Source organism: Cuculus canorus, chromosome 1 (genome assembly GCF_017976375.1).
Source record: "Cuculus canorus isolate bCucCan1 chromosome 1, bCucCan1.pri, whole genome shotgun sequence".
Classification (NCBI taxonomy): Eukaryota; Metazoa; Chordata; class Aves; order Cuculiformes; family Cuculidae; genus Cuculus; species Cuculus canorus.
This window is the reverse complement of record NC_071401.1, coordinates 188,551,074-188,576,279: the sequence shown is the minus strand read 5'-3', so window position 1 is coordinate 188,576,279 and position 25,206 is coordinate 188,551,074. Positions and strand designations below refer to the sequence as shown.

At 37.7% G+C, this 25,206-nt stretch overlaps 1 protein-coding gene across 7 annotated transcripts; it reads left to right on the top strand.

Annotated features, from left to right (window-relative positions):
* Window positions 1-19: 19 nt before the first annotated feature.
* On the top strand, window positions 20-24,704 carry ZBED4 (zinc finger BED-type containing 4). 7 transcript variants are annotated; one of them, XM_054054081.1, is made up of 7 exons: window positions 20-199; window positions 5,681-5,758; window positions 12,107-12,259; window positions 13,168-13,240; window positions 14,158-14,290; window positions 15,372-17,506; window positions 19,405-24,704. In XM_054054081.1, exon 7 carries the CDS (start codon window positions 19,820-19,822, stop codon window positions 23,333-23,335), a length of 3,516 nt encoding a protein of 1,171 aa, XP_053910056.1. In that variant the 5' UTR covers window positions 20-199; window positions 5,681-5,758; window positions 12,107-12,259; window positions 13,168-13,240; window positions 14,158-14,290; window positions 15,372-17,506; window positions 19,405-19,819; the 3' UTR covers window positions 23,336-24,704. The 7 variants fall into 7 exon arrangements, with proteins under 7 accessions (XP_053910056.1, XP_053910040.1, XP_053910088.1 ...); XM_054054107.1 differs by lacking the exon at window positions 20-199 and adding an exon at window positions 262-679; XM_054054098.1 differs by lacking the exons at window positions 20-199; window positions 5,681-5,758 and having other exon boundaries at window positions 12,112-12,259; window positions 15,372-15,634; window positions 17,378-17,506.
* The last annotated feature ends 502 nt before the right edge of the window (window positions 24,705-25,206 follow it).

Genomic DNA, 25,206 nt, shown 5'->3' with positions numbered 1-25,206 from the left:
GCCCCCCCGTCCCCGCGCATGCGCGCGGCGCGCGGTGGCGGCCGAGCTGAGGCAGCCCGCTCAGCGCCGCGGCGGCGGCGGCCGCAGACAAAGCGCACGGGTAATGAATGGGACGGTCCCGCTCGGGCCTTCCCTTTAACTCCTTCGGGCCCGGCGTGGCGGCGACCTCCGCCTTCCCCCGCGGCGGCCGCCCGCGGAGGTGAGCGGCCGCGCTCCGGTACCGGGAGGGCGTCGCGCGGGGCGGTGTGGCTCGCGCGGCCGCGGGTCGGTCTGGGCGGCGCCGGGGCGTGCGGCGCGGGGACTAGGCCCGCGGAGCCGGGGCCATTGTCTGCCAGGCCCCGGGACGGGTCACGGGCGGTGCCGGTGCCCGCCCGGCTTTGTGCGCGGCGCGGCCCGGCCCGGGCGGGGCTCGCTCGCACCTGGCGAGGCCGCGGGGGGAGCGGCGTCCATGCGGCCGGCCCCAACCTCGGCCCCGCGGGAGCAGCCGGGCCCGCCAGTACCGAAACGACCCGGGAACCCCAAAAAGGGTAAACGTCGCGTCTCTTCCTATACGGGATGAAGTTTCCAGCCCCGTCTGGACACGGAACGGCTGAGGGAACTGAGGTTTAGCCTGGTGACGAGAAGGCTGAGGGGAGACCTTATTGCTCTCTACAACTGCCTGAAAGGAAGTTTCAGAAAGGTGGGTGCTGGCCTTTTCTCCCCGGTGACAGGGGACAGGACAAGGGGGAATAGCCTCAAGCTGTGCCAGGGGAGGGTCAGACTGGACATGAGGAAAAAAAAATTCCCGGAAAGGGTTATTGGGCACTGGCAGAGGCTGCCCAGGGAGGTGATTGAGTCACCATCCCTGGAGGTGTTTAAAAGACTCGTAGACTCAGGGTGCTCAGGGACATGGTTTAGTGGCAGATAGGAATGTTTGGACTCTATGATCTAAGAGGTCTTTTCCAACCTGGTGATACTATGATTCTCTCCAGAGAGGCGCGTGTGGAAAACCAGCGTAATTGAACTGTTGTGTGCAGCTGGTCTCGTTTTCTTCTTGAGATGCCATAATTTTGCTTAAAAATGTTATCTGTAACTTCTAGATCTGCACTGAGACAGCTGCTGATGGTAGACATGGGCTCTTGGTAATACCTACTGGATTTTGAAGGGTGTTAGAGGCACTTTTGGGTTGTCTGCTGTGTACTTAGTCGAGTGAAAGCCTAAAAACATTTGCTAACGCAGTGAAAGGTGAAAGGACTCTTTTGCATCACTGGTGATGGATTTTAATTAAATTGCCAAGTTTAGTAGTGTTTCGCTTTGCAGTGTAGAAAAAAAATCCTCTTTGCCCAACCCTTTCTTTTTGGTGCTCATGTGTTAGAAGCAGTGCTGTGTTGTTTCTGGGGTGTATCTTTGAGTGATTTCAGTAATTTAGCGTGAGCTGTCATGCTGCACCTATAGTGCCATGCAGAAAAGTCGTCCAAGCCCCTATAATGTAAAGATACTTCTTAGGCCTTCTTTATGCGTTGTCTGTGTGGTCCATGATGTACGTGCTTGCGTTTTGCTTTTTCAAGAGAATGAGTGCACTTCTTTTCTTCTAAAGGTTATCCTCGGTAATACAACATTTCACTTAAAGTGCAGACGTGCACCCTTGGGAGGATGTTCGCGGAGTGCATAATGGGGCTAGTGAAGTCTGGAAGGCTTTATCAACTATCCTCAAGATACCATGCTGCTACTAGAAATTCCAAATTGATACAAATACTGGGCAATATTATTTACTGTGGAGACATATTTTGTGGAGGAAAAAATTCTTACATCTTTCTGTTGCCTATTATAGGCAGCCTAAATTCTTTTGTGGGTGCTTAGAAATATGAATGCTGTTTGCTACGTGTAAGACCAACAGGCAAGGTGCTGAAAGCTTTAATATGGTTGGATATCTGTCTACTTTGGTACTTACAGTGTTGCTAGTGTCTTCCAACTTTAACAGATGTTGAGGAATTTGTTCCATACAAGTTTTTGAGAGCAGGCAACTGTAAGAATTGATTGAGGATAAGTAAAATGAAAGTAAAATAAAGTATTTGAACTAAGCATCTCGGAGAATTTTTCTAAACATTGCTAGTTTTGAATAACTATAACTCTTTTACGCTATGTAAAGCAAAATTGTGACAAGTACCGCATCCTCAGTGGTAATGTGAAGGGCACGGTTGGGCAGGTAATAAACTTAAGAGTAATGCTTACTGCCTTTGTTACCTTGTCTGTGTTGCGGATGGGAGATGCGGAATCCCTAAAGAACCAATCTGCTACAGCCCCTCTCTCTGTTTGGTGTTTCCACCTATTCTAGCTCATTTTAAATCTGGATTGCAAACCTCCTGAGCAAGTATTGTGCTTGCGGAACAGCTTAATGTCATAGGGTCACGGGTGGTAGTGCAGAAGAGGGTGTCTACTTCAGCACACATAATACATCACTGTGGTTTACAGCAGGAGGGCAACTGAATTTCACACATTTATTTTTAAAATGTCTCTTTCTGTGAAGTAGAATATCATCCTGTCAAAGATTCTTAAGAACTAGGTATTATAGAAGGAAGTCCTGGCAAACTCTTGTGTAGTAGGGAATAGATGCTGGTTTATGTGGCCTTTGAGCCCGTTGTCTTTTTTTTCCTCTCATTTTTCTTGAGATTTGTTTATTCTTTATTTTCCAGAACCCTGAATGTGATTACTTATTATAGATCTTTTTTTTATTTGTGGCTCCAGGAAACATTGAGTTAAGGAACATGTGTTTTGGACTGTATCTGCCAACACCTTGTTGCATTTTACCACCATTCACAGTGAAAAGTCTGTATGAGAGAATTTTGTAAATCCTGGTATGAGGCTCGCTTATAGTTTGTCAGAGTTCTCATCTTCAAAACGAGCATATTGTGCTGTGCTTTTGCCACTGTAATGTACAATTTGAAATAATCTGCTTTATGCAAATAGACACTATTATACATGTATATTAGCTTAGGTTTAGCTACAAAAGAGATAGTTGGGGAGTTTGCACAGTGTAGACCAGAGTGTATAACTCATCATCACGATTGACTTTTTTTTCCTAAGTAGGGACAGTCTAGGTGTTTTACGAGTATTGACATAAATGAATGCAGTTTACATAATGTTATCTTTTCTAGTGTATACTTTAAAAGCAGGCTACACAAAAAAGGTGTTCTCTTGCCTCTGTCAAACGTGCATCGTTTTCTGTACAGCTTCAGCTGTTTGTTTTGCATTTGCTACTGGCATCATCAATATCTGTCAATTCATGGTGTGGGGTACCTTGATTTCAACTAATTAGTGAAAAATTTGAGTAATTTCTGTGGTGTAAAGGTAGTTTTCAAGTGAAATCTAGAGTTTAAAGCACACACAACAAGAAGTAAGAACAACTAAAGCTTTTATCTTCCCCCCGAACTGGGGGAACTTCTATCCTAAATTATGAAGTGTGATACATAAACAGTCCAACCAATATTACCATGGTTAAACCATTGGGGTTTTTCTTTGAGTGTGTGATAAGATAGAATAACATGATGGTGTGTTAAAGCAACAACATGGAAATAGCTTGATTTTGGACGTCCTTATTTCATTCAAGTGTGACAATTTGGAGCGAATCGTGAATTTTTCATGTTGAACAATTTACTGGAAAGTGAAGTATCAGGCTTTCCTATAAACTGTGTAAGACTGGTTTTCAGTGGCCGTTCACATTAAAAAAAATATTACAGTATTAATATTACAGGGTCATGTCTGCTAGTTTATGTTCACTAGTGTCATACAGTTCTATTTTTTTCTTCATGTGTTAGAGTAATTTTTGCACTGAGTGCTCTAATTTGCTGTACATTTAATACAAAAGCCACTTCTGGGTTTCAGTAGTCAGTAGCTTGAAAATTATGGTTGAAAATATGTCTGGTTTAACTACTGTGAAGTATTTTAGCAGTACTTTTGCAGTTCTTTACAAATGTATGGAAGAAGATCTTTAAAAGTTGTCATATCTTTGTCTCATATGACAGTGATCATAGATTTTGTAGTAATTTTGCACCAAAGATGTTCATTTAATTATAATTTCAATAATTATGATGCTTACCTGTTGTTGGAGTAGTTCTGTGTGCTATTTTCTGAATCAGTGTTTGCCTCAGAAGAAAATAAACTCAGATCCAGCTATAACGACTTTCTCTTTGTTATTCTTCTCAGCAAAATAAACAATCAAGGAAACTGAAACACTAATTTGAATTGAATTAAATGTTTGACCCAGCTCAAAACTGTTCTGTAGACATTTTTAACAAATGAAGGAATAGGAAAATGGGAATGGAAAGGTTCTTTTTTTTAAAGACATTGGAGAGGTTAAAAATGCGTTATTTTTAGTCTGTCTTGCCTATAGTCTGATGACTGTGGCACTTGCAAGGAATGTGGAAGAGCCAGGTTCCCTTCCCTACTTTGCCTCAGGAGTTGAATCCCCATCTGGGGAGAGTTTCCTAACTGCTCCTGTAGAGCACACTGCTGCTGGTAGGTCTCGGTCTCCTTGGCTGACACCTTTCTCTTTGTTTACATTATTTAAATGTTCACCGCAGTAGTAGGGAGGCTGAAGCGTCTCTTCTTAACAGTCAAATTAGCTAGCAAGAGTATTTTTAAGTGAAAAAGTCAGTAAGAGAGGTTACGTGTAATTCATTCTGTCATGCATGATAAGCCAGCGATCAAGACTTTCCACTCTCTTAGAGGTGTTCTCCTTCCTAAGGAAAAAAAAGAAAATATATGTGTGTCTATTTTTTTCAATGAGCTCACAGTCTGAACAAGAGTGGTAAACAGTGGCTGGTGGGAGAATGCTTTGCTGATTTAACCCTTGTTGATGCTTGAACCATATCAAGTTTAGACAAGAGGACAAAGCGGCATCCTGACCACTAAACATTGCAGTGTCGAGCATTTTCTGTGTTTGGATTTGGATTCAAAGTTGACTTGCTAGATTTTCTAAGATGGCATAAAGATTTCTCATTTGGTTGGGTTTTTTTTCATGTACTGGGGCAGTGGAACAGCTAGACCCTCTGCACAATGACACTCATGTCTGTGTAATGGTGGTCAGTGGGACTGAAGTTGCAGAACTCCAGAAATATGTCCTGTGATAGACTGTTTTGGTCTGTTTGGTATACTCCACTTGCAATGATTCCTTTCTCATACATGGGGAATGATAATCTTGTGTTGATCCGATGCTATTGCCTGTTGATTAATACTCATGCTAGGTCAGTGTGTAAGCAGAATGTTTAGTTCATGAAGAGAAGGTGTAACAAGCTGCCAGATGAATCCTATAGTGCATTGAAAAGTGTCGGCAAGCTCCTTTGAAATCTTGCATGTAGTGTAGGTTGGGTTTCATTCATTGGGCTATGAAGTCATCTGTAAGCATAAAATAAATGGAGCAGTGTGAACACAAGTACAAAAATTTGACTTTTTAATATTTTTAAAGATCTGGGGGGGTATTTTGATTTTTTTGTTTTGCAGCTTTAGCGTTAAAAATGCCTAATTTTTCTCACAATTATGAGGGCTAGGGATTTTGAAAAAAAGTGAGAGGTGGTCTTCTAAGTGCAGCTCCTGCAGCTGTCACCTAAAGAGAAACTTGAAGCATCCTATGACTTGCCACTGTGACAGTTAATATAACTAAAAAAAAAAATACTGAAAGGAATTACTTTCTTCTTTTTCTTAGATTCAATCATCATCATTAAGTTTGAGCAGCAAGAGTTTAACCCCAAATGAAGCCACCTGCATGCAGTGGAACAGATGTGTAAGTTCTTTCATTGCTGTTTTTTTGTTTTTCTCAAACTAGTGGGCTGCTTTTTTGTTTTGAGTCTTGTGTCATTGTTGTGGTTAATTTAGAGTAAGCCATGGATAAAGGTAATGAATAATTGTATGCACATGTATTGACTTGTATGGACCTTAATAGTGCAGCAGGAGGTTTGTATGAGTACCTGAGATGTAAAAATCAAATTTGGAAGCCTGCATAACTTTTTACAGTGTTACAGAACTAGTAACTAGTTTATGATTTGTGGGACACCTCTTACTCTGTTGTAACAGCCAGCATATATACATCCTTACGCTGCAGTTTGCCTTTTTAGAAAGAGTGAAGTAACTTACATGCTACATTCATCCTATATTCAAATTGCACTTGTTTTAGTCAGATTTTCATGTCCTCACTGATAAAGTAAGATATTCTATTTTCTTCTAGGGTTTTTGTTTGAAATATTTTTTTTCCTTTATATATTCAGTTCGAGTTGTTGCGCACAAAGGTTTTGGAAACTTGAGATTCCTAAGACACAGGAAAAAAAAATGTTCATATGTGGATCAGCATTTATATGCAGGTTAACAATAAATGTTCTTGTTGTATACTGTTTCAGAGCTTTCTTTCTGTTTACACTCTCCACTGTCAATGACATCGTTTAACTTTTAATGCCTATGTTATTGGGTTAACACGCATGTTAGTAGCAACAGATGGACGAAATGTTTAAGATAGGTAGAATGTTGAGCTGGGAAGTCTTGTTGAGGTCATAGAATCATAGAATTGTCTTGATGGGAAGGGACCTTTAAAGGTCATTTGGTCTAGTGTCCCTGCAGTAGTGAGCAGGGCCATCTTCAGTGAGAGCTGGTCACTCAGGCCAGGGATGGGGCATCTACCACTTCTCTGGGTAAGCTGCTTTCAGTGTCACCACCCTCATCATAAAAAAAATTCTGCCTTATGTCTAGTCTGATCCTACCCTCTTTTAATTTAAAACCATTAGCCATTGTCCTGTCACAGCAGCCCCTGCTAAAAAGTTTGTGCCCATCATTCTTATAAGGCCCCCTTCAAGTAGTGGAAGGCCACAGTAAGGTCTCCCAGTGCCTTTTCTTCTACAGGATGAACAACCCCAGCTTTCTTAGCTTTTTCTCATAAGACTGTGGTCTCCATAGGGAAAGAAAAATAAAAATATGGTTTAGAATCATTTACTGAAGGAAAGTTTTCCTAGGTGACACATAGAGGAGGTGTGGGGGATTTTGTTACATACTAAGTGTGCTTGTGGATTATTCTTAATCAGAGTCTAAGTAAAAATGAGCAGCTAGTGCTTTTCAAGTCTGTAGCATAGCCAAAGAGCAGGAGAGAGCAGTTGTTTGCAGCAGCCTTTTGAGTCAGTTCTAGACTCCTGTAAAGAAACCTGATAAAAGGGACAGTGCTGCATTTGCCAGGATATCCAGAAGTTCCATCTCCTGTTTTTAATGCTGAATTCTAATGTAATCATTGCAGGGTCACTGTATGCTTTTATGTTTCATTGCATGATGTCAAGCACTATAACATTTTATAGTTCTACCTTAAGAGCCTTTCTAATGTGGCTCTCAAGGTTAAAAGCCTCCAGTGAAAATATCCACTTGAGTACTACTTGTCTACTGAAAATGAGTATCTGGTCTTAGCATCTTCAAAAACTATGTCTTGAATCGTAATCCTAGATCAAATAACTGTTGACTGTAAGTTCAATTGTTCTGATAGATAATAAAATCTATAATTGGTTAGTCTTAAAGAAATTAAATGCTAATATGAGCTCCAACAGAAAAGTGTATACATTTTACCACCTGTTTTTTGTCATATTCATGTGCTTCATTGAAATTCAGGTTGTAAGCACTCTGGAACAGAGCTTAGATAATTTTAGTCAGCCTAAAAAAATGCATTTATAGAGTATATTTTGAGTTCCTAGTGACATTTTTTTTCTTTAACTATTTTGTTAAGGTTTTATAGGACACAGTCATTTTTACATGTTTATTTTGGGAAATATGAAATATGAGGAATATATTAAATACATCATCTTTTAAGTGATCTCATGCTACTTTCTGCTGGGGTATTTTTCTTTCACGGCATAGTGGTTGGAGACTGACTGTTTTGCCTGTGTTTCAGTGTATCAGTGTGTAATATGTGATGTATTCACCGGTACAGATCGCATCATGCAGCATATTATTGCATACTAGCACCTGGAGTTGACTGGTATGTCCCAGAGAGCTAGTGTTTTGCAAATGTTCCTTCTGTCCATGATGCTTTCTTCATTTGTGATGACAAAGGCACTCTTTTGGTGGAAGGAGTTCTTACATGGAGCTGGAGTCTCCTGAGAGCAAAGATGGGAATATTCTGCTGTCCCAGTATTACACCTCTGTTAAAATTTTAAGTTTTGGTAGGTCAGAAATGTTATAGGTGTACGTGCTTTAGCATCCACTGTAAGAATTAAAGTTTTCCAGTGCATATGCTATGCAGTAGCTTCTGTGTGTGGTTTAGAAGAAAAACTAGTTCCTGATTAAAGGGATATAGCGGTGTTGAATGTGCCATGAGGAGGTGGGAAAGTACAGTGTGGAAACTGCTGCCTGTATAACTCCAACCAAAATTCTGGCTCCCAGCACTTTTTTTATTTAAGGTTTAGGACTGGAAATCCTTACTAAAATGTGGCACAGATAATGGCAATCATATCACATATATTTTCTATTTTTAGTCTTTAGTTCTCCTTTCTTCTGCTTTAAAGGTGGGAACATGGTAAGCTAATAACTGTGGGAGTGTATCTATATATGGGGAAAAAAACAACTATAAGACAAAAGAGTAATAAGAGGTTTTCACTTGTTGCAACTTGCATTAGTAGCTGCTGAAGTAGTAGGAAGAGTGGGTCAGTTTTTAGGGAGCCAAACAGTGTGCAGACCATGCTGTCAGCAGCATTTTGCGTTTGACACTGGGAAACAGGAGGAATAGAGGTTCTGTTCTGTTTTCCTTCTGTAATGATTTTAAGTTGTCTTCTGTAGCTTACTGCGCAGTAGGGAGACCATAATCTGTTTATGACAGGAAATACAATGATGCTCATAAACAACAGCAAGCTTCCTGATCCTTCTCCTTTCTCGAAGTGTTTTTTTTAATTATTATTTCCTTTTTCCATACCTCACAAGATACTAGGTTTATTAAAATAATTATTATGACTTCTGTATAATAACAGAAGTCAAGCAAATGGGAACAGCAAGGGCTATCCTTTTATTTACTTGCTATTGTGCTAAAAATATCTTGGATTCTGCTCTGAATAAAACACCCTTGTAACCTTATTTTGTAAAATTTATTTAAATTGCAGATTGCATTACATGAATTAAAGCTCATGAACCTTACTGCTTAAAATAGGTGCTACAAAAAGCTTTATTCTCAGTTAAAGTTCTTGTTCATTTTTCATTACCTCCTCGAGCAAAACCTTCTTTGCTCAAATTAAAGCCTATGTCTACAGCAGTAGGATGTTTCTCCTATAAACCATTTTTTTGGGGAGAAGATATCCAAGCTATTTTTTCACCAGGGACAGGAATGTCTCTTTGGATTTCCTGTTAATGCTCAATGTGGTGTTAGTGGAAACAATGTCAGCTTTTCTGGCTTGGTTGGCTGTGTCAGCTGAGTCTTTGCTGCAAGGTCTTACCTCACCTTGCCTTGAAGAAGGCAAAGAGGATATGTTCCTGAAAAAGGTTAAAAGGGAAAAGACCCCTTGTTATAGAGACTAAGGACAGACTGGTTGGCAAGTGAATAGGGAGATCCGTCCGCATTTCTCTCTCTCTCTCTTTTTTTGTGATTGGGAATGTTTATTTTGAGAGGGACAGAGTTTTTAGACTGGAATATAGGGTAAAAATGGTGGTTATTACTGGTGAACATACAGTTTGCTTAGAAAATACTGAATGAAAAAAATTACTTTAAAGGAGCATAAGAAGTTCACTGCTATCATGGACATGATTGATGATGCCTGCGTGGGACATGGAAGCTTGGCTTGAAGTTCCTGTTTGGTTTTGTTGCAGTTTTCGTGCCCATTGACAAGATGAAACAGTATTTCTGAGATTTCTAAAAATTGTCTTGGATAGCATTGTGAATGTTATTTTCTGTTATATTTATTGAAGAGATGGTATTTTCCTTGTTTCACATAAAATCTAGATGTATTTCTTCTGATTAGTACATGAGGAAGAAAGAAGATACCTGGTACAGAAAAGAAACAGTTTGTTTGAAGAACCATTTGCAATTGATTGTATCTTCTAATTTGAAATAGTTTTGTCACAAAAGAATGATTAAGCTTAGCTGTAAAAAAACCCCCTTTGAGATACTTAAACTAATGTTTTCCTCTTGAAAGTCTTTTTTGTCTTTCCAAGGACTGTAACTCTTCCTAACCTGCGTGTATATGCACAAGCGTTCCTAGATACAAACAAATAATATAAGCACAGCACTATGTTATCTTACACATACAGGAATATGATATATGTAAATCATGGAAAACCTCTCCATAGCACAAGTGTAACTATCTGATGATGTGTGACTAGCTGGCATCAATATGAAGACAGAATTGGTTAATGGGTAGCTATGAAGGGTTTTTAAAACAGACTTCTTCAGACTTGATCAGGTTGGTGTCAGGATAGATACCAATAGATCATAGTCCTCATAGTTCAACAAATACTGTTCAATTTTTTTTGTTTGTTTTAGAAAAATTATAGTTCAAAAAGGTTAATACAGTATTATATTCTGTAAACACCCCTGTTTACATTCTGCAAGGGTTTTTTTTCACTTTGTACTCGCAGAGATGTTTTCAGCAAGAGTCCAAGAAGACTTGCTGTGCACAAGACATAGCATACTTCTTTTTTATTCTTCATCATCCTGCCTATTCAACTTGCTAGCTATCAGCTTTCTCCTTACAGGTATCTCACTTGTAACTGTTTGAAATCATCCTGTAAGTGCATAAGGTTTCACTTTTCCTCTGTTTAAAGATAGACTTAAAAAAAAAATAACAAGGGCATATGTTTTTTCTAGTACATTCCAAGCTGGGAAGGTGGACTAGTCAGAAGAATCTCCTGTCCTAATCTTATCCCCTTTATTTTGTCAGCTATAGACTGCACAGGAAGGCAAAGAGAAGGGTGAAATGGACTAGGCAGAGGAATTGATCGCTTGGGAAAAAGAAGTGATACTTGGGGAAAAAGCTTTGTTTTGAATTTTCTGATGCTTTTCTGAAAGCTGGCTGGTGTTCTGTAGCAGCATGGAGTAAATATTTGTCTTCCATTCTTTCAGAACTTATCTGCTGTAACTGTGGTTTTGGTTGTGTGCTTTTTCCTGTTCTATGATGATACTGATGCATCTTTCCTACTCCATTCTTATTTTTACCTTTTGCATTTTACCCTTGTGTTGTATTACTGCAGCCTTTGTTCATCTTCCCTGCCCTCCACCTCAAACTGTACAACATGAGATATTAAAAGCAGCTTTCATGTCATGCGCTGAAAATGCTGTAAACCAAACAATGCATACTTCAACTGTTTAAAAAATATAAATTTTTTTCTTTAGGGAACCACCTTATCTCTTGTAACATTAAGAACTGTCCCATCTTATTAGCCTCTGATGTTTGTCAAAAGAAGGAAATGATAAAAATACCAAATTAAGAGTATAATCTCTAACTTCCACTTGTAGAAACATTGAACTGGTGTGTAACACTCGGGAAAATCCTGCTTAAAGTTTTAATTAAATTATTGCTTAAAACATAATTGTTTTACCCAATGATAGACCTGATATTTGGTAAGTGTGAACAACAGCAAAGAAACATATCCTGCAAGCATTGCTTCAGTGGTATCATACCAGATAATGAGAAAACACTTCAGTGCTTAAGAGACTGTTTGGATCCTAGGCAACTGTTGACATAATTTATTTCCCATGCTGGATCTGGGTTTGTTTGGTTTTTTTTTTTTTTAATGAGCAATCGCTTAGTAAAAGCTGGGACAGAAGTTATTAGCATGTGTACAACCTGCTTTTTTTTTTTATTATTATTATTATAGTGTGCTGCTGTGGGAAGTTGGCAAAGGGCACGTGAAGGAAGATATCCCCATTTGGGATCTGATAGTACTTTTAGTGCACTAAGGAAAAAAAAATAGCAACAGTTAAAGGCTTCTCAGATGGTTGTAGGTGTGAGCAGTGTTACTGTTTGTGGTGATACATAATACTGTGTATGGTGGTACCTGCAATACAATGATATTTTTTTATTTCTTATATAAAACTTAGGAGTGTTTTTTTAATATAAAACTTAGGATGTTGTTTTGACTGAGGTGATTTTTTTGTTGTTTTAGCTTTGCATTTTTATTTTAGTTCTAATATAATGCTGCTTGAGATCATATGGAACGGGAATTTCTGTGCTGTGGGCTTCATTGTGTTTAAGAGTGCAGCTTAAACCTAGATGGTGGAGGAAGATACATGCTTGATAAAGTGTCAAATAAATGATGAAGACTGATTTCTCCAGAAGTAAGTTTGAATTTTGACTTCCTACCCTAGATCACCTAGTCACCTGCTTTATTCTTAAACATGCTGAGCCATCATTGAGGTCTGGTGAAACGTTTGGGTACTGAGCTTGTTTAGCTAATCCAGTTGGGCACTGAACAGGGATCCCAGAACTAAGTATCAGCCAGTGTGAATAATATACACGCTAACACAAACATCCTTATCTATATCAGACTTCAAAAATAATGAATACAAAATGTGTAATATTTAAAAAAGCATGATCTCAGTCTTTTGGGGAAGTTTTATGGTTGAGGATATACTGATATAAGAACTGAATTAAGAATTGGATCCTCTTTTTTTAAAAAAAAACATTAATTTTGAAAATGAAATCTTAACTTCATTTCTGCTTTGTATCTTTTTAGAAGTATTTTTTTTAAGTAGTGCTAATCTGGAAATCATACCGTATCTCCAGTTTTTCCATTGTCATGAGTTATTTTCAGTCCTTTTACACATTAGTGTAAGAGCTGGTATAGTTTTGTGCAGGGGAGCTGGCGTGAACAGTGTTTTCCATACGCTGATGCAGATGATTTACAATTTGAGATAGATTGCAGAAAGCTGGGGCTTTTAGTTTTTGGATCTTTCCTGAGGTTTAAGGGACTATCAGATAAATGATTGGTAAACAGAGTCTGGTAGGCTTTTTGATCTTTACAGCAGCAAGAGGAGGAAAAAGATTTACAAAATAAATCACCTTGTAAAGGAGTAAGAGGCTAAGTTTGAGTTTGAGGAGTACGAGTGTGTGCAATATTAGGTATTTTCTGTGTGCTGGTTAGATTTTAGCTCAACACTATCCCTTCATCAAGTATCTAAGACTAAAACTGTCACTTCTGAGCTGTGCTGATTATTGTTTTCTTCCTGCATTAATGTTAATTTAGTGGTGGTGGTGAAAATAGAAGACAGGGAAGGGTCCAAGGACTGCTAAACCAAAAAATGACTTGGCACTAGCAGGTCTGTTTTACTGCTTAAAATAAAATAGTCTGTGTTCACAGTAAGATTTTTTTATGTTTTGAGGACAGGAGACAAGGTTGGGAGAATGTTTACATTTAGCTGGTAGTCTTTATAACTTTCTATTCTCTACTTCAGTTGAAATCCTGCACTTGTAATTAGGGTTGAGTACCAAGACTGTAATGATGATAGTTACAGCTATAATACTTGGCTCTCCACACCTTTTTTTTTTTTTTTCTGTCTGGGTTGTCTGATTTAGGCCTCTGCTTATACCAAGCACTGAGTTTTTCAGCAATGTAAAGAGGCATGAACGATTTTTATACTCGGATAAATCAGACATCTCTGTGTCGTGTCCTAACAAGTAGCATGAACTGACACACCTTTCTTGGAGGGCTCTTCTTTCTACCTTGTCTCCCAAGCCTCTGAGCATGTACCTTTGTCCTGTCACTTTTCAAAGCATGTTTTTGTTTCCTTCCTTATGCATCACTCTGCATGTGTTACTGTCTCTTTGTAATTTTTCCCAGCTTCTCTTCCAGTAGGAAAAAAACATAGTAAATAGTTTAAATTTCAAATAAAGATACTCTCAGCTTCTAATATCAAAGGTTTTCTTTCCAGTAAGGGAAAACACTTATAAAAGTAGTAGTTTATATCTTTCCATTTGTTTTGGTTTTGGGTTTTTTTTTGTGTGGTTTTGGTTTTTTTTACCTTTTTCCGTGTGTGCCCTTTTGGTTTCTTTTTCATTGGCTTTGATCTGATATCAGTTATGATCTTTCCCTTTCCATTAACATGTGTGCCTTGGCTATTTTTTTTTTTTAACATTTTCTTTTAAGTACAAAAATTCCTGTTAACTTCAACTGTTTTGTACAAGATAAATAAAAATGTCTAATGTTACTTGACCTGATTGCTGTACTCTGTTCCAGTATTCAGTTAGGGTGAAGACTATTCCTGTCAACAAGGACCAATGTACAGTATTGATGGTGTTGCTTCCTCCTTTTACCCTCTTGTGCCCAAATGGAGCAGTTGGGGTTTGCAGAGATTGCAGAGACTACCTTGGTAAAACCACAAAAGTTACTGGTTAAGACTTGCCTTTCAGGTGACTGGAAATGTAGTTGAATAGTGAAAGGGGCTTTACTTTCCTCTTCTTTTTTCTTCCACCAGTCTTCTACAAATCATAACTCCCATGAGGTCCAGAACAACTTGTTTCTTTTAATAAGCCTCATTTAAGGATAGGACCCACCTCATTTCAGAATGTGACTGACATGCTAATTTTGCAGTCTTTTCTAATACCACATTTTAACCATTCAGTATCTTGCATACTTCTGCAGTTCTTTGTGGGTGAGCTGTCACTGTTGTTAGTGTTTCCTTCTTCAAGAGATTTGTAACTTTGAAAAGCAGTAAGGTTCATTGAGGCTATACATTGATAAAAATATGTTCTGCATATTTGTTACAGTTTTTTTGATGTGTGTTTTGTTTTCAGGTTTTTTGGAGGTTTTATTTATTTTTTGTGCGGTAGTTTCCTTTCTTAGCAAGTATTCTTTAATTGGCATAACATCTGTCATTGAAGTGGAAGCTCATAATAATTTCTTGTGTTGGTTGATTTTAGAGATTTTCTTTTTACTTGATGTTCTTAACAAAAAGAAACATGATTAGCACTGTTTATTCCAAAACTGACATCAGTTTGTGCAAATTGGTTTTGATATGCATTTATGAACCTCCTGCGCTCAAAATCTGTCACTACCTTTGATTTTTTTCAAGCTAGTAAATGACTTTTTTTTTTTTTTCACTTTGTCTCCACATTTTGCATCTTGAAAAAACTACTTTTGCATTTTTCAGGTGTGTGTGGTTGTATTTGCACTATGTGCACTTGTATAATAAAGGGTTGGGATTTTCTTAAACTACTTTCTTCATAGAATTTGCACTAAGATTCTGTAATATAATCAAGTCTGTGATTATTGCTTGATTATTCAGCCTAAAATGTAAAATTATTTAAAGCTTGCAGGCCACAGTCTGCTTTACAAACAAATAATCTGCTCATGGTTCTGTGTTCTTGCATACTTTTCATACTTCTCTCTATGTTGATGTATGTCTCTGCAATCCCATGATACCAGTGTTTCTCTCTTTTCCTTTCCTTCAGCTGTGATTTCTTCTGGTTATGACAGCCCACTGTGGCACTCTTCAGATCAATGGCGTTCTCCTGACATTTCTTGTCAACCACCATACGCTTTCAGTAATCCCATTTTGAATGGAAAATCCTGTAAAACGTTTCTGCAGGCTTCTTACTGCAGCAAATCACTGACTGTTTACAGCCGCTCTGGAGCTAATAGTCTGGAGTAGTACGTTTGAGTAGATAATTGTTCTCTAGTTCCATTTGTTTTCTTTGAAGATTTTTGTTGCAAGGTGACTCTTAATTCTCTTTGTTTTGCTGCTTGTCTGTATCTAATTGAGGAGATTTCAAAGGCATAAATCATGTTAATTTTGAGCTGACTGCCTGTAGCCTTTTGTAAACATTTTCCTTCGTGAATATCCTGTTTGTTTAGCAGTAGTCCTTAACTTCAAGTAGCTTATGTCCAAGGGAAAATAAGCTATAGTGGTCATAACCAAATTCATACTTTGTTCTAGTTTACTATAAAATTTTGAAACAGGATGGAGCATTTTGTTTGGTTTTAAAACAGATTGACTCTTACATAAGGCTGGCATGGGAGAGGGAGATAAAAAACATTTATCTTTCTAACTAACCCTGAGCATTTTGGGAACTGTGTTCTGAAGAAGATTTGGGTTGAACCCTCGAGGGTGTTTGAAGGGAGGGAGCCTGACCTAATTTTACAGTATGATGTAGTAGTATGCAAAGCAATAGAGATCATGCTTAGATGTTTGAAGGAAAATGGAAAAAAAAAAACCAAAACATGCAAAAACTTCTAAGGGGCATCCAATTGGGGATTTCCCAGAAAGTGATCTGGCAGCCCTAACCAGTCTCCTCAAAGCATTTCATCTATTCTACATTCCTAGAAGGCAGCAACAGGCCCTGAAAAACACATACTATGTAGCCAGAGACCTGTAACAGCCCTATAGTGGACAAGGTATAATTAATATTTTCTTGTCTTTAAACTCAGTCATAAGACCACTAAAGCAGTGTAACTAGCTATGGTATATAAGCATTTCATGACAGTGCTATTAGCGTAACTCTGCTAAGATTATGAAAGCATTTTATATCACAGCTAAGCATGACTATAGAAATAATATATAGCTGCAATGTTAAACCTATGTTTAATTGCACAAATAAGGGACAGAAGAACATGTAAGTCAATAATTCAAATGGTAAAATCTGCAAGCAAAACTAAACATACAGAATAAACAGGAAAGATATCTGGTGGAATAACAACAGTTTCTGGTCCTCAAGAAAAGGATGTAGATGAAGTCCGACGCAAATGAGATTGCTTCCCGCACTTTTTTTTGGTGGAGATTATGAGAATTAGAAACACCCAGCAACTGCAAGCATAAATAGGGAAGAAAAAAAGTCTACCACTATGGTTCCTGCTTCAGAGTCTGAATGGCTCTCACCTGTTTACCTCAACTTCAGCCTCCAAGACCATCAGGACTATAGCCATCAGTATTTAACTATGTAACATCAGCTCAGTGGTTTTGTATACTCAAAGCTAACCATTGGCAATGTGTATTGTTAATGTATATCAGTCTAATTAAGCTTTGTCATTAAGTTTGCAACTCTTCTCATTTATCAGGTTTCCAAATCTTCCCATCACAGCTACCATATGCTTATCTGTGTTAAGCAGTAACTGTTTATCAGACAGGGATGAGGAAGCATCTTCGTAGATTTTTCTGTTCAAAGACTCAAACTATTTTTTGTGTAGTTAAGAAATTACAGGAATTGCAGGCTAGAGATGTGATTACCTGTTCTGAGGCAAAGCAGTTGTGCACAATTTCATCAGAACCCATTACCAATGGAGTCATATGTGTATTTTGTGCCATCTAGCTAGGAATCTGTAACGTACTTACTGTAACTTAGTACTTACATGCATAATTTATGTTTTGTAAGCTCTGCAAGGAGTCAATAGCTTGTGAGCCTTTCTATTCTGTGATCCTAAGTTACAACAGCTTATTATATATTGCTTTTCTTGTTTCCAGGAAAGCTCCAAATTCACAGCTAAGATCAAAATAAAGATGGGAGAAAATTGTCTTAGATTGATTTCTATTACAAACACTAACTATCTTATGCTCTCTCTTGTCCCGGACATGCATGCTTCCATATCATCGGTATGTGTGTGATCACTGACTTGTGTTTCTTTCAGTTTTATACTGAGTGATGTAAATTTAGGCTATGCTGCCAGAATTGTTCATAGGTGTGATTTCACAAACCTGTGAAAAATATTGTGTAGTGTGTTACATTTCTTCTAGAAAATCAAGGTTTTTCTCTCTCCCTTTGTTAGAACTGACTTCATGCTCAACCCTCATATCTTTTGGTGTCTGAAAACGTCTTCTTTTCTGAGAAGGAGAGAGAAAGGCAGAGCACAAACACAAAAACTTTCACAGCAAATAAATCAGAGTTACTGCAGTACTCTTTGCAACTTCTGAGCGTTCGATCTCCCTTTTCTTAAAACAGCTGCAGTATGCTGATTGCCCCTTCTTTTTCCTGCCCCCCTTCCCCTGCACTGGAAAAGAAATTTATTGGTTTGATAGGCTTTTCAGAAATCTGAAGTCCACAGAAAATCTGATCTATCTTGTAAACAGGCCCCAGAGAAATGCTAATTAAAATAGATTACAAAGAGAATATGACATTGGTCTTGATATAGGGAGGAAGTGACTGCATGAGTTTAACCTATACATTTTTTGTGTGTCTTGTCGCCATGGGTAATTTCACCTTTTGTCTGCTCCAATCTTTCTTGTGTTTGAGTAACACATGAAAATTGTGTGAGGCATTTTTAAAGTAACGGATTCAAATTTGTGTTTTGTCTTCAGCTAGAGAGAAAAATTCAGTTTGCAGAAATGTGAGGGCATAGTGTAGTATCACCTGTGTGGTCAAAACATGTTATCTTGAATGAAGGTACAAATAACTACCTTAACGAGGCAAGCGAATAAATGAGAAAGGGCTTAGCAAAATTTAGAATTCCGATAGAGCTGTACTAAAAAGAGAAAGAAAAAAAAAAAAAAGACTGACAAATGCAGGCAAATTCTTCAGGTTTGTTGAGGGCTGGTGAGGGGGTTCTGGTTTTTGAGCTTGTTATTGCCCTATGATTTATATGCAGCTATACTTCAAAAAACCAACTCTTTGTACTGAAATTATTGGTGGGGCAAATATTTAGCCATGAGGGAAATGAGCTGTCTCAGTGTAAATGGGCGTTCTAGTATAACCTTCCGGTACGTGAGGAACTTCAACTGTCAGTACTGCATTGGGCACAGTGTATGCAACTGTGCGTATCTTTGCTTCTGAGTGATGTTGTGCTTTTGGGGTACCTTGATATATTCATGTCATTTTTATAGCCCTGTTATCCTGAATAAATAATTCCAGTTTTTAATTGTGAAACTCTAAACTATTTTGTTTCTATACTACGGTGTTGTCTGGGAGTGTGATGGCATGATTATAACCATGTGAGGCTATGGTCAGAGGAAGAGAGATTAGTGTGACAATAGTGGACACACAGAGTTTTCTTGTAAAATGTGTTTTTAAACACTGCTGTCAGTAATAAAGGGCTTAACTGTACAGAAGTATAACTTAACATTTGGGTTTTTAAGTATGTGTTTCTGTGCTAACATGATTAAATGCCTGCTTCTCTTCATACCTGTAGATATAGAGCCCTATATAGTATATGTTTGTATATGTGTGTGTGTGTGTGTGTGTACTTATGATTATGCAGTGGTTGAATTAGGATGTAGCATGAGGAATAGGTATGTCCAAGCAAATACAAAAGTGATGCTTGAACTCTGGATTTTGTCAGAGAGCTGAAATGCTGCTGCTTGTGTAGACATGCACATGCATAATAAATGTATTGAGTAAATGTTGGGGCATTTGATTTTGTCAATAGTGCACTGAATTGTTTTTATCTCAAAAGGAGGAAAAATAACCCTAAAGAATATTTAGTGCATGTTATTGTTCACTTTTATTTTAGTTATTTAAAGTGCCTTAGTCAACTTCGTTTTCTGATTTTTATTTCTAGATGTTGCAAAAGAATCACAGTTGCCCAATCAAGATGAGTCGAATGGCTTCCTTCAACAAGAAAGTAGAACATTCATTTTTTAGGATTATGCCTATGAGAGGAAGCATTTGACAGTAGCCGTCTTTAAGAACATTCATCTGTGACCTGAAATGTCCTGATCCTGGGAAAAAAAGAGACTCCATTAATGAAGTCTACAATTTTAAAATGCATTTTTTTGACTAATCATATTTGACTAATCATATTTGCACAACATGGATACAGAATTCATAAACCAGAGTTTATTTTAACACATACACACATTTGTGTTTGTGCGTTCAGTATACAAGATACATCAATTTAATCAAATTTTAAATATTTTTTTAAATTATCTATGTTTATTAATAAATGAAGACTTGGCAAGAAGAATTTGTCATCCATGGACAACAGTAAAGCAGATTCCCCCAGAACGGACAGTAATTTTGTGTTGGGTAAAATCAATAACTTAAAAGTAGAACAAGAGGAAGACAACATTAACTGTACTCTAGAAAGAATGGATATAAAGACAGAACATGATGATTTCAAACATGCAGACAGCAGCGATGAACAGGAAGACAAAGAAAAGAACTTTATTACCAACAACCCTGGCAAATATTTGTCTACAGAAAATGAAGATGATTATGGATCTCTTTTTTCTCAGTATGGTAGTACGCTGTATGATGTAGCAATGGAAGCTGTGACACAAAGCCTTCTATCTAGCAGAAACATAAGCTCCAGAAAAAAGTCACCTGCCTGGAACCATTTTTTTATATCTCCTAGAGATAGCACTAAAGCAATATGTATGTACTGTATGAAAGAATTTAGCAGGGGTAAAAATGAAAAGGACCTGAGTACAAGTTGTCTCATGAGACATGTAAGGAGGGCCCATCCCACTGTACTAATTCAAGAAAATGGAAGTATGCCAGGTATATCCTCCTTTTCGTCACCTACATTGTTACTTGCACCTCAGTCTGCAGATGTCGGAGATCTGAGTTCTATGTTATCCCCCATAAAATTGGTCAAGAAAATGGCTTCTAAAATACCATCTCCAGATCGAATAATTGAGGAATCTGTTCCTGTTGTTTCTTCTGAAGAAATATCGGATGTCTCAGTTTCTGAAAAGTGCAGCAAAGAAGAAGTCACGGTTGGGTCGTCTCCACAGCTACCCAACAACCAGTATGATGACACTGTGGAGAATGTAGCAGAAAAAACTGTTGTAATTCCAAAGAGCACATCAGGTTCCAGAAGGAGATCTGCTGTCTGGAAACACTTTTATTTGTCTCCTCTAGATAATTCTAAAGCTGTTTGCATCCACTGCATGAATGAATTCAGTCGAGGAAAAAATGGAAAAGACCTGGGAACGAGTTGTTTGATAAGACACATGTGGAGAGCCCATCGTTCCATTGTCCTGCAAGAGAATGGGGGTGGTACTACCATACCACCTGTCTACACCACACCTCCAACACTGTTGCCTTCTTTGCTACCCTCAGATAGTGATCTGAATTCTGTGTCATCCTCTCCTGGAAAACTAGTGAAAGAATCAACTTCTGTCTCCTCTTCGCCAGACAGAGCATCTGAGGAAATGCATACCAATCTTCCTTCTGGAGATGCTCTAGTGGAAGACGCAGTGCTGTCATCTTCTGATGATATAGGTGAAGTCTCCTTTGTTTCATCTCCTGAGAAACAGTGTGAGGGATTAGGCCCGCTAATATTTGAACCCACTGCTGTATTTCAGCAAAATAAAAGGATTATGAAAAGGCTTAAATCAGAAGTATGGCACCACTTTTCACTGTCGCCTGCAGACAGTCTAAAAGCAGTATGTAGATACTGCAGTTGTATGATAAGTCGTGGTAAGAAAGGAGATGTGGGCACAAGCTGCTTGATGAGACATCTGTATAGACGCCATCCTGATGTAATAGGAAATCAAAAGAGCTTTCTTGATGCGAGTTTGGCAAATTCTCCTTATGCTACTTTGGCTTCTGCAGAATGTTCATCCTCAAAGCTGACGGACTTGCCTACAATGGTTTCACATGATAATCAGATTATATTTCCTGTTAATAGTAAGAAGACCTCAAAACTGTGGAATCACTTTTCAATTTGTTCTGCAGATTCAACAAAAGTAGTATGTATGCACTGTGGACGTACAATAAGTAGGGGGAAGAAGCCAACAAATCTAGGCACAAGTTGCCTTCTAAGACATTTGCAGCGGTTTCATCATAATGTATTGAAAACTGATGTCTCAGAGAAAGTATTATCCTCATCTACGGATAATCATATGCCGCTGAACACAGAATTACTAGGATCTTCAAATTTTGATGAAACCAATGACAAGTTTTGTGACTCTCACCCAGTTGCCAAAAAAATCACAAGTCTTGTAGCTGAAATGATTGCGCTTGACCTTCAGCCATATTCTTTTGTAGACAACATTGGCTTTAACAGGCTGCTTGAATACTTGCAACCTCAATATTCTTTACCTTCTCCATCTTACTTTTCTAGGACAGCAATCCCAGATATGTATGATAATGTTAAACAAATAATTATTTCACATCTTAAAGAAGCTGAAAGCGGAGTGATCCATTTTACATCTGGAATATGGATGAGCAACCAAACACGAGAATATCTAACTCTGACAGCTCATTGGGTAACATTTGAGTCTTCATTTCGACCACAGTGTGAGGATTACCATTGTTCAGCACTATTAAATGTATCACAAATTGATTGTGACTACAATGGAATCAGTATCCAAAAGCAGTTGGAGTACTGGTGGGAAACGTGGATTACTTCTATTGGCCTTCAGATTGGCATTACTGTCACTGATAATCAGAGTATAGAGAAAACTTTAAATGAAGGTGATCATTCAAGTGTACAATGTTTTAGTCACACTGTTAATGTCATTGTAAATGAAGCTATTAAAAGTCAGAGAATGGTTCAGAATTTGCTTAGTATTGCAAGAAAGATCTGTGAACGCATACATCGGTCAGCAAAAGCAAAAGAGAAGTTGGCCGAGTTGCAAAAAGAGTATGAGTTACCTCAGCATCAGCTAATACAGGATGTTCCATCAAAGTGGAATACATCATTTCATATGCTCGAACGTCTTATCGAACAGAAAAGAGCAATTGATGAAATGTCAATAGAGTGCAGCTTTTGGGAACTAATAAGTTGTGATCAGTGGGAAGTCATGCAGTCGGTGTGTCACGCTCTCAAACCTTTTGAAGCTGCAAGCAGGGAGATGAGTACGCACATGTCTACTCTAAGCCAAGTGATTCCAATGATTCATATACTTAACAGGAAAATAGAAATGCTGTTTGAGGAAACAATGGGCATAGACACTATGCTGAAATCTTTGAAAGAAGCTATGGTGAGTAGATTGTCCTCCACACTTCATGATCCAAGGTACATTTTTGCTACACTTCTGGATCCCCGGTATAAAACATCTTTATTTACAGAAGAGGAGGCTGAACAATATAAACAAGACTTAATCAGGGAGCTGGAAATAATGAGTTCTACCTCAGATGATGATAAACCTGTTTCCAATGGATGTGATATAGGTTCACCATCTACAAATTCATATGGGGAAGATAATCTTTGGTCACTCATGGGTGACATGAAAACAAAAGACCTGAAAGAGAGAGCAAAGTTACCAGAGGAAATGGTGCTTTCTTACTTGGAGGAAGAAGTGCTTGAGCACAACTGTGATCCTCTAACTTACTGGAACTTTAAGAAGTCATCTTGGCCAGTACTGTCAAAATTGGCTGTCAGGTTCTTGGGTTGTCCACCTAGCATTGTTCCTTCAGAAAGGTTGTTCAATACATCCAATGAAAGCAACAACTTCAGTCAGTCAAGGTTGATGATTGAACACTTTGAAAAGCTCATCTTTTTGAAAGTGAATCTTCCTTTAATATACTTCCAGTATTGAAACTAATGAACAAACTGCTAGACTAAATCTATTGTTGCTCACTGGATATTAACTGTCTATAACTCCAACTTTTAAATTGCTCCAGTAGGGGCCATGTATGACATCTAATCAGTGACTATAATTCCAAATTTTAGTTTCATTTTTTCAGCTTTCAATATGTCTACATGTGCCTTATTCATAGTACTTCAGGCCAGATACTGTATATATGTTTTTTAAAAGTTCACACTAGAGATAGCCTGTCTTGTCAAATTATACAAAATTATGTAGGTTTTAATCCATAATTGTAAATGAACTTTAAAAAAAGCTCAGTCTTTTGTTTTAATAGAATGGCAAAAAAAGGATGTGAACAGTTCTGTTCTGTAGTTTTTTTATTCAATTATGTAAAAAACAAACCAGGTACTGTATTTTAGTTGAACATTGCTTTAATTGCAAGAAAACAGCTTTTGTAGTTGTCAAAAGAAAGCTGTACGTGAAAGATGGGGTTCAAACCATCTTTTAATCATTTACCTGCAAGCCCTAAAGTACTTAAAGGATTAGGAAGAGTTACTGAGGAAGATGTGTTTACAGGAGACAATTGGCTTAGTATCTCAAAATAAATCTTTCATTTGAGATGATACAGAATGTCAGTTATATGCCAGTCGGTAGTAAATTTTCCCATTCTGGGTTCTCCTGTTTAGGTTTCTACATTTTAAAGAAATATTCTGGGTATTTATAAAAGCTCTTTGGAAGTTTTATCAAAGTTTGTGAATTAATGCTTGTTATTTAATGCCATGTACAAAAAAGGCAAGAAACTTACCGTGAAGACTCTAATGTCATTCTAAAGTCTTTTCTGATCTTTAGTACATCTGAACTATAAGGTTCCCTATTGTAAAAATTGAGCCCTTATTCCTAACGTAATTTCAGTTGTGTAGAACAGCCTGTCTTAAAGCTCCTAGTACAGAAATAACTGATCTTCTGATATTCAGTAATAGCTTTATGGATATGGTGCACTGCTTAGAATTTTATGTAGTAGGGTTGATTCTTAACTGTTGGTGTCCATCAGGCAAATGGGATATAGAGCCCTCAAAACTTCAAATAAGATGGAAAAAAATAGCCAGCATTTTAATTGAAAAGGAACATTCTCTGTGGTTTTGGTTTGGTTTATTTTTTTTTTTTTTAAACTCTACAAAGATTAATCTTCTCATTTCAGTTTTCATTGAATACTTTTTTGGAAAGAAGACATCATTTGCCTATGACCTTTTAGAAAAGTTGTAGCTTTGTTAAAATACTGTACCAACGCCTAATCTAATTTTGCATTTACTATGTTTTAGTGTACTTATAAATGGTGAACTCAGTTTCTGAAATTAAACATTTTCTTTGCAATTTTCTAGTGGTAGTCCACACAGCCTTTTATTTTCAGATGGATTTAAGACAACCATTGAATAAAAATTACTAATACAATTATAATCTTAAATATACCAGAGTACAAGCTAAGCTATGTGAAAAGATTTGGTTTCCAATTCGCTCTTTGGACTTAAGCCTGGATGCTGGTTCTTTTTCATTTTACTCAAGCTATTCAACCTCAGGAAAACTTGTTGAATTCTTTCCCAGGTGGCTTTGGTTTCCACGTGATGTTTCCCTAAACATTTTATGGTTTCAGTTATTGCAATTGTTATTCCATCAGTTATGTTTACACCTGTGCTATTTAAGTAAATTATTATATAGTGCACTTGGGAAAAACTAATACTGAATTTTACCTCCAGTATTTTAAATGGTAACTTTTAATTCTCTCAAAAGTCAGCATTTCTTTGTTATTCTAGGTTTAAATGAGAACAAAACGTGCTTTTTCTGCAGTAATAAAACAATTTGTTCTAGTTTATGTATAGTTGAAA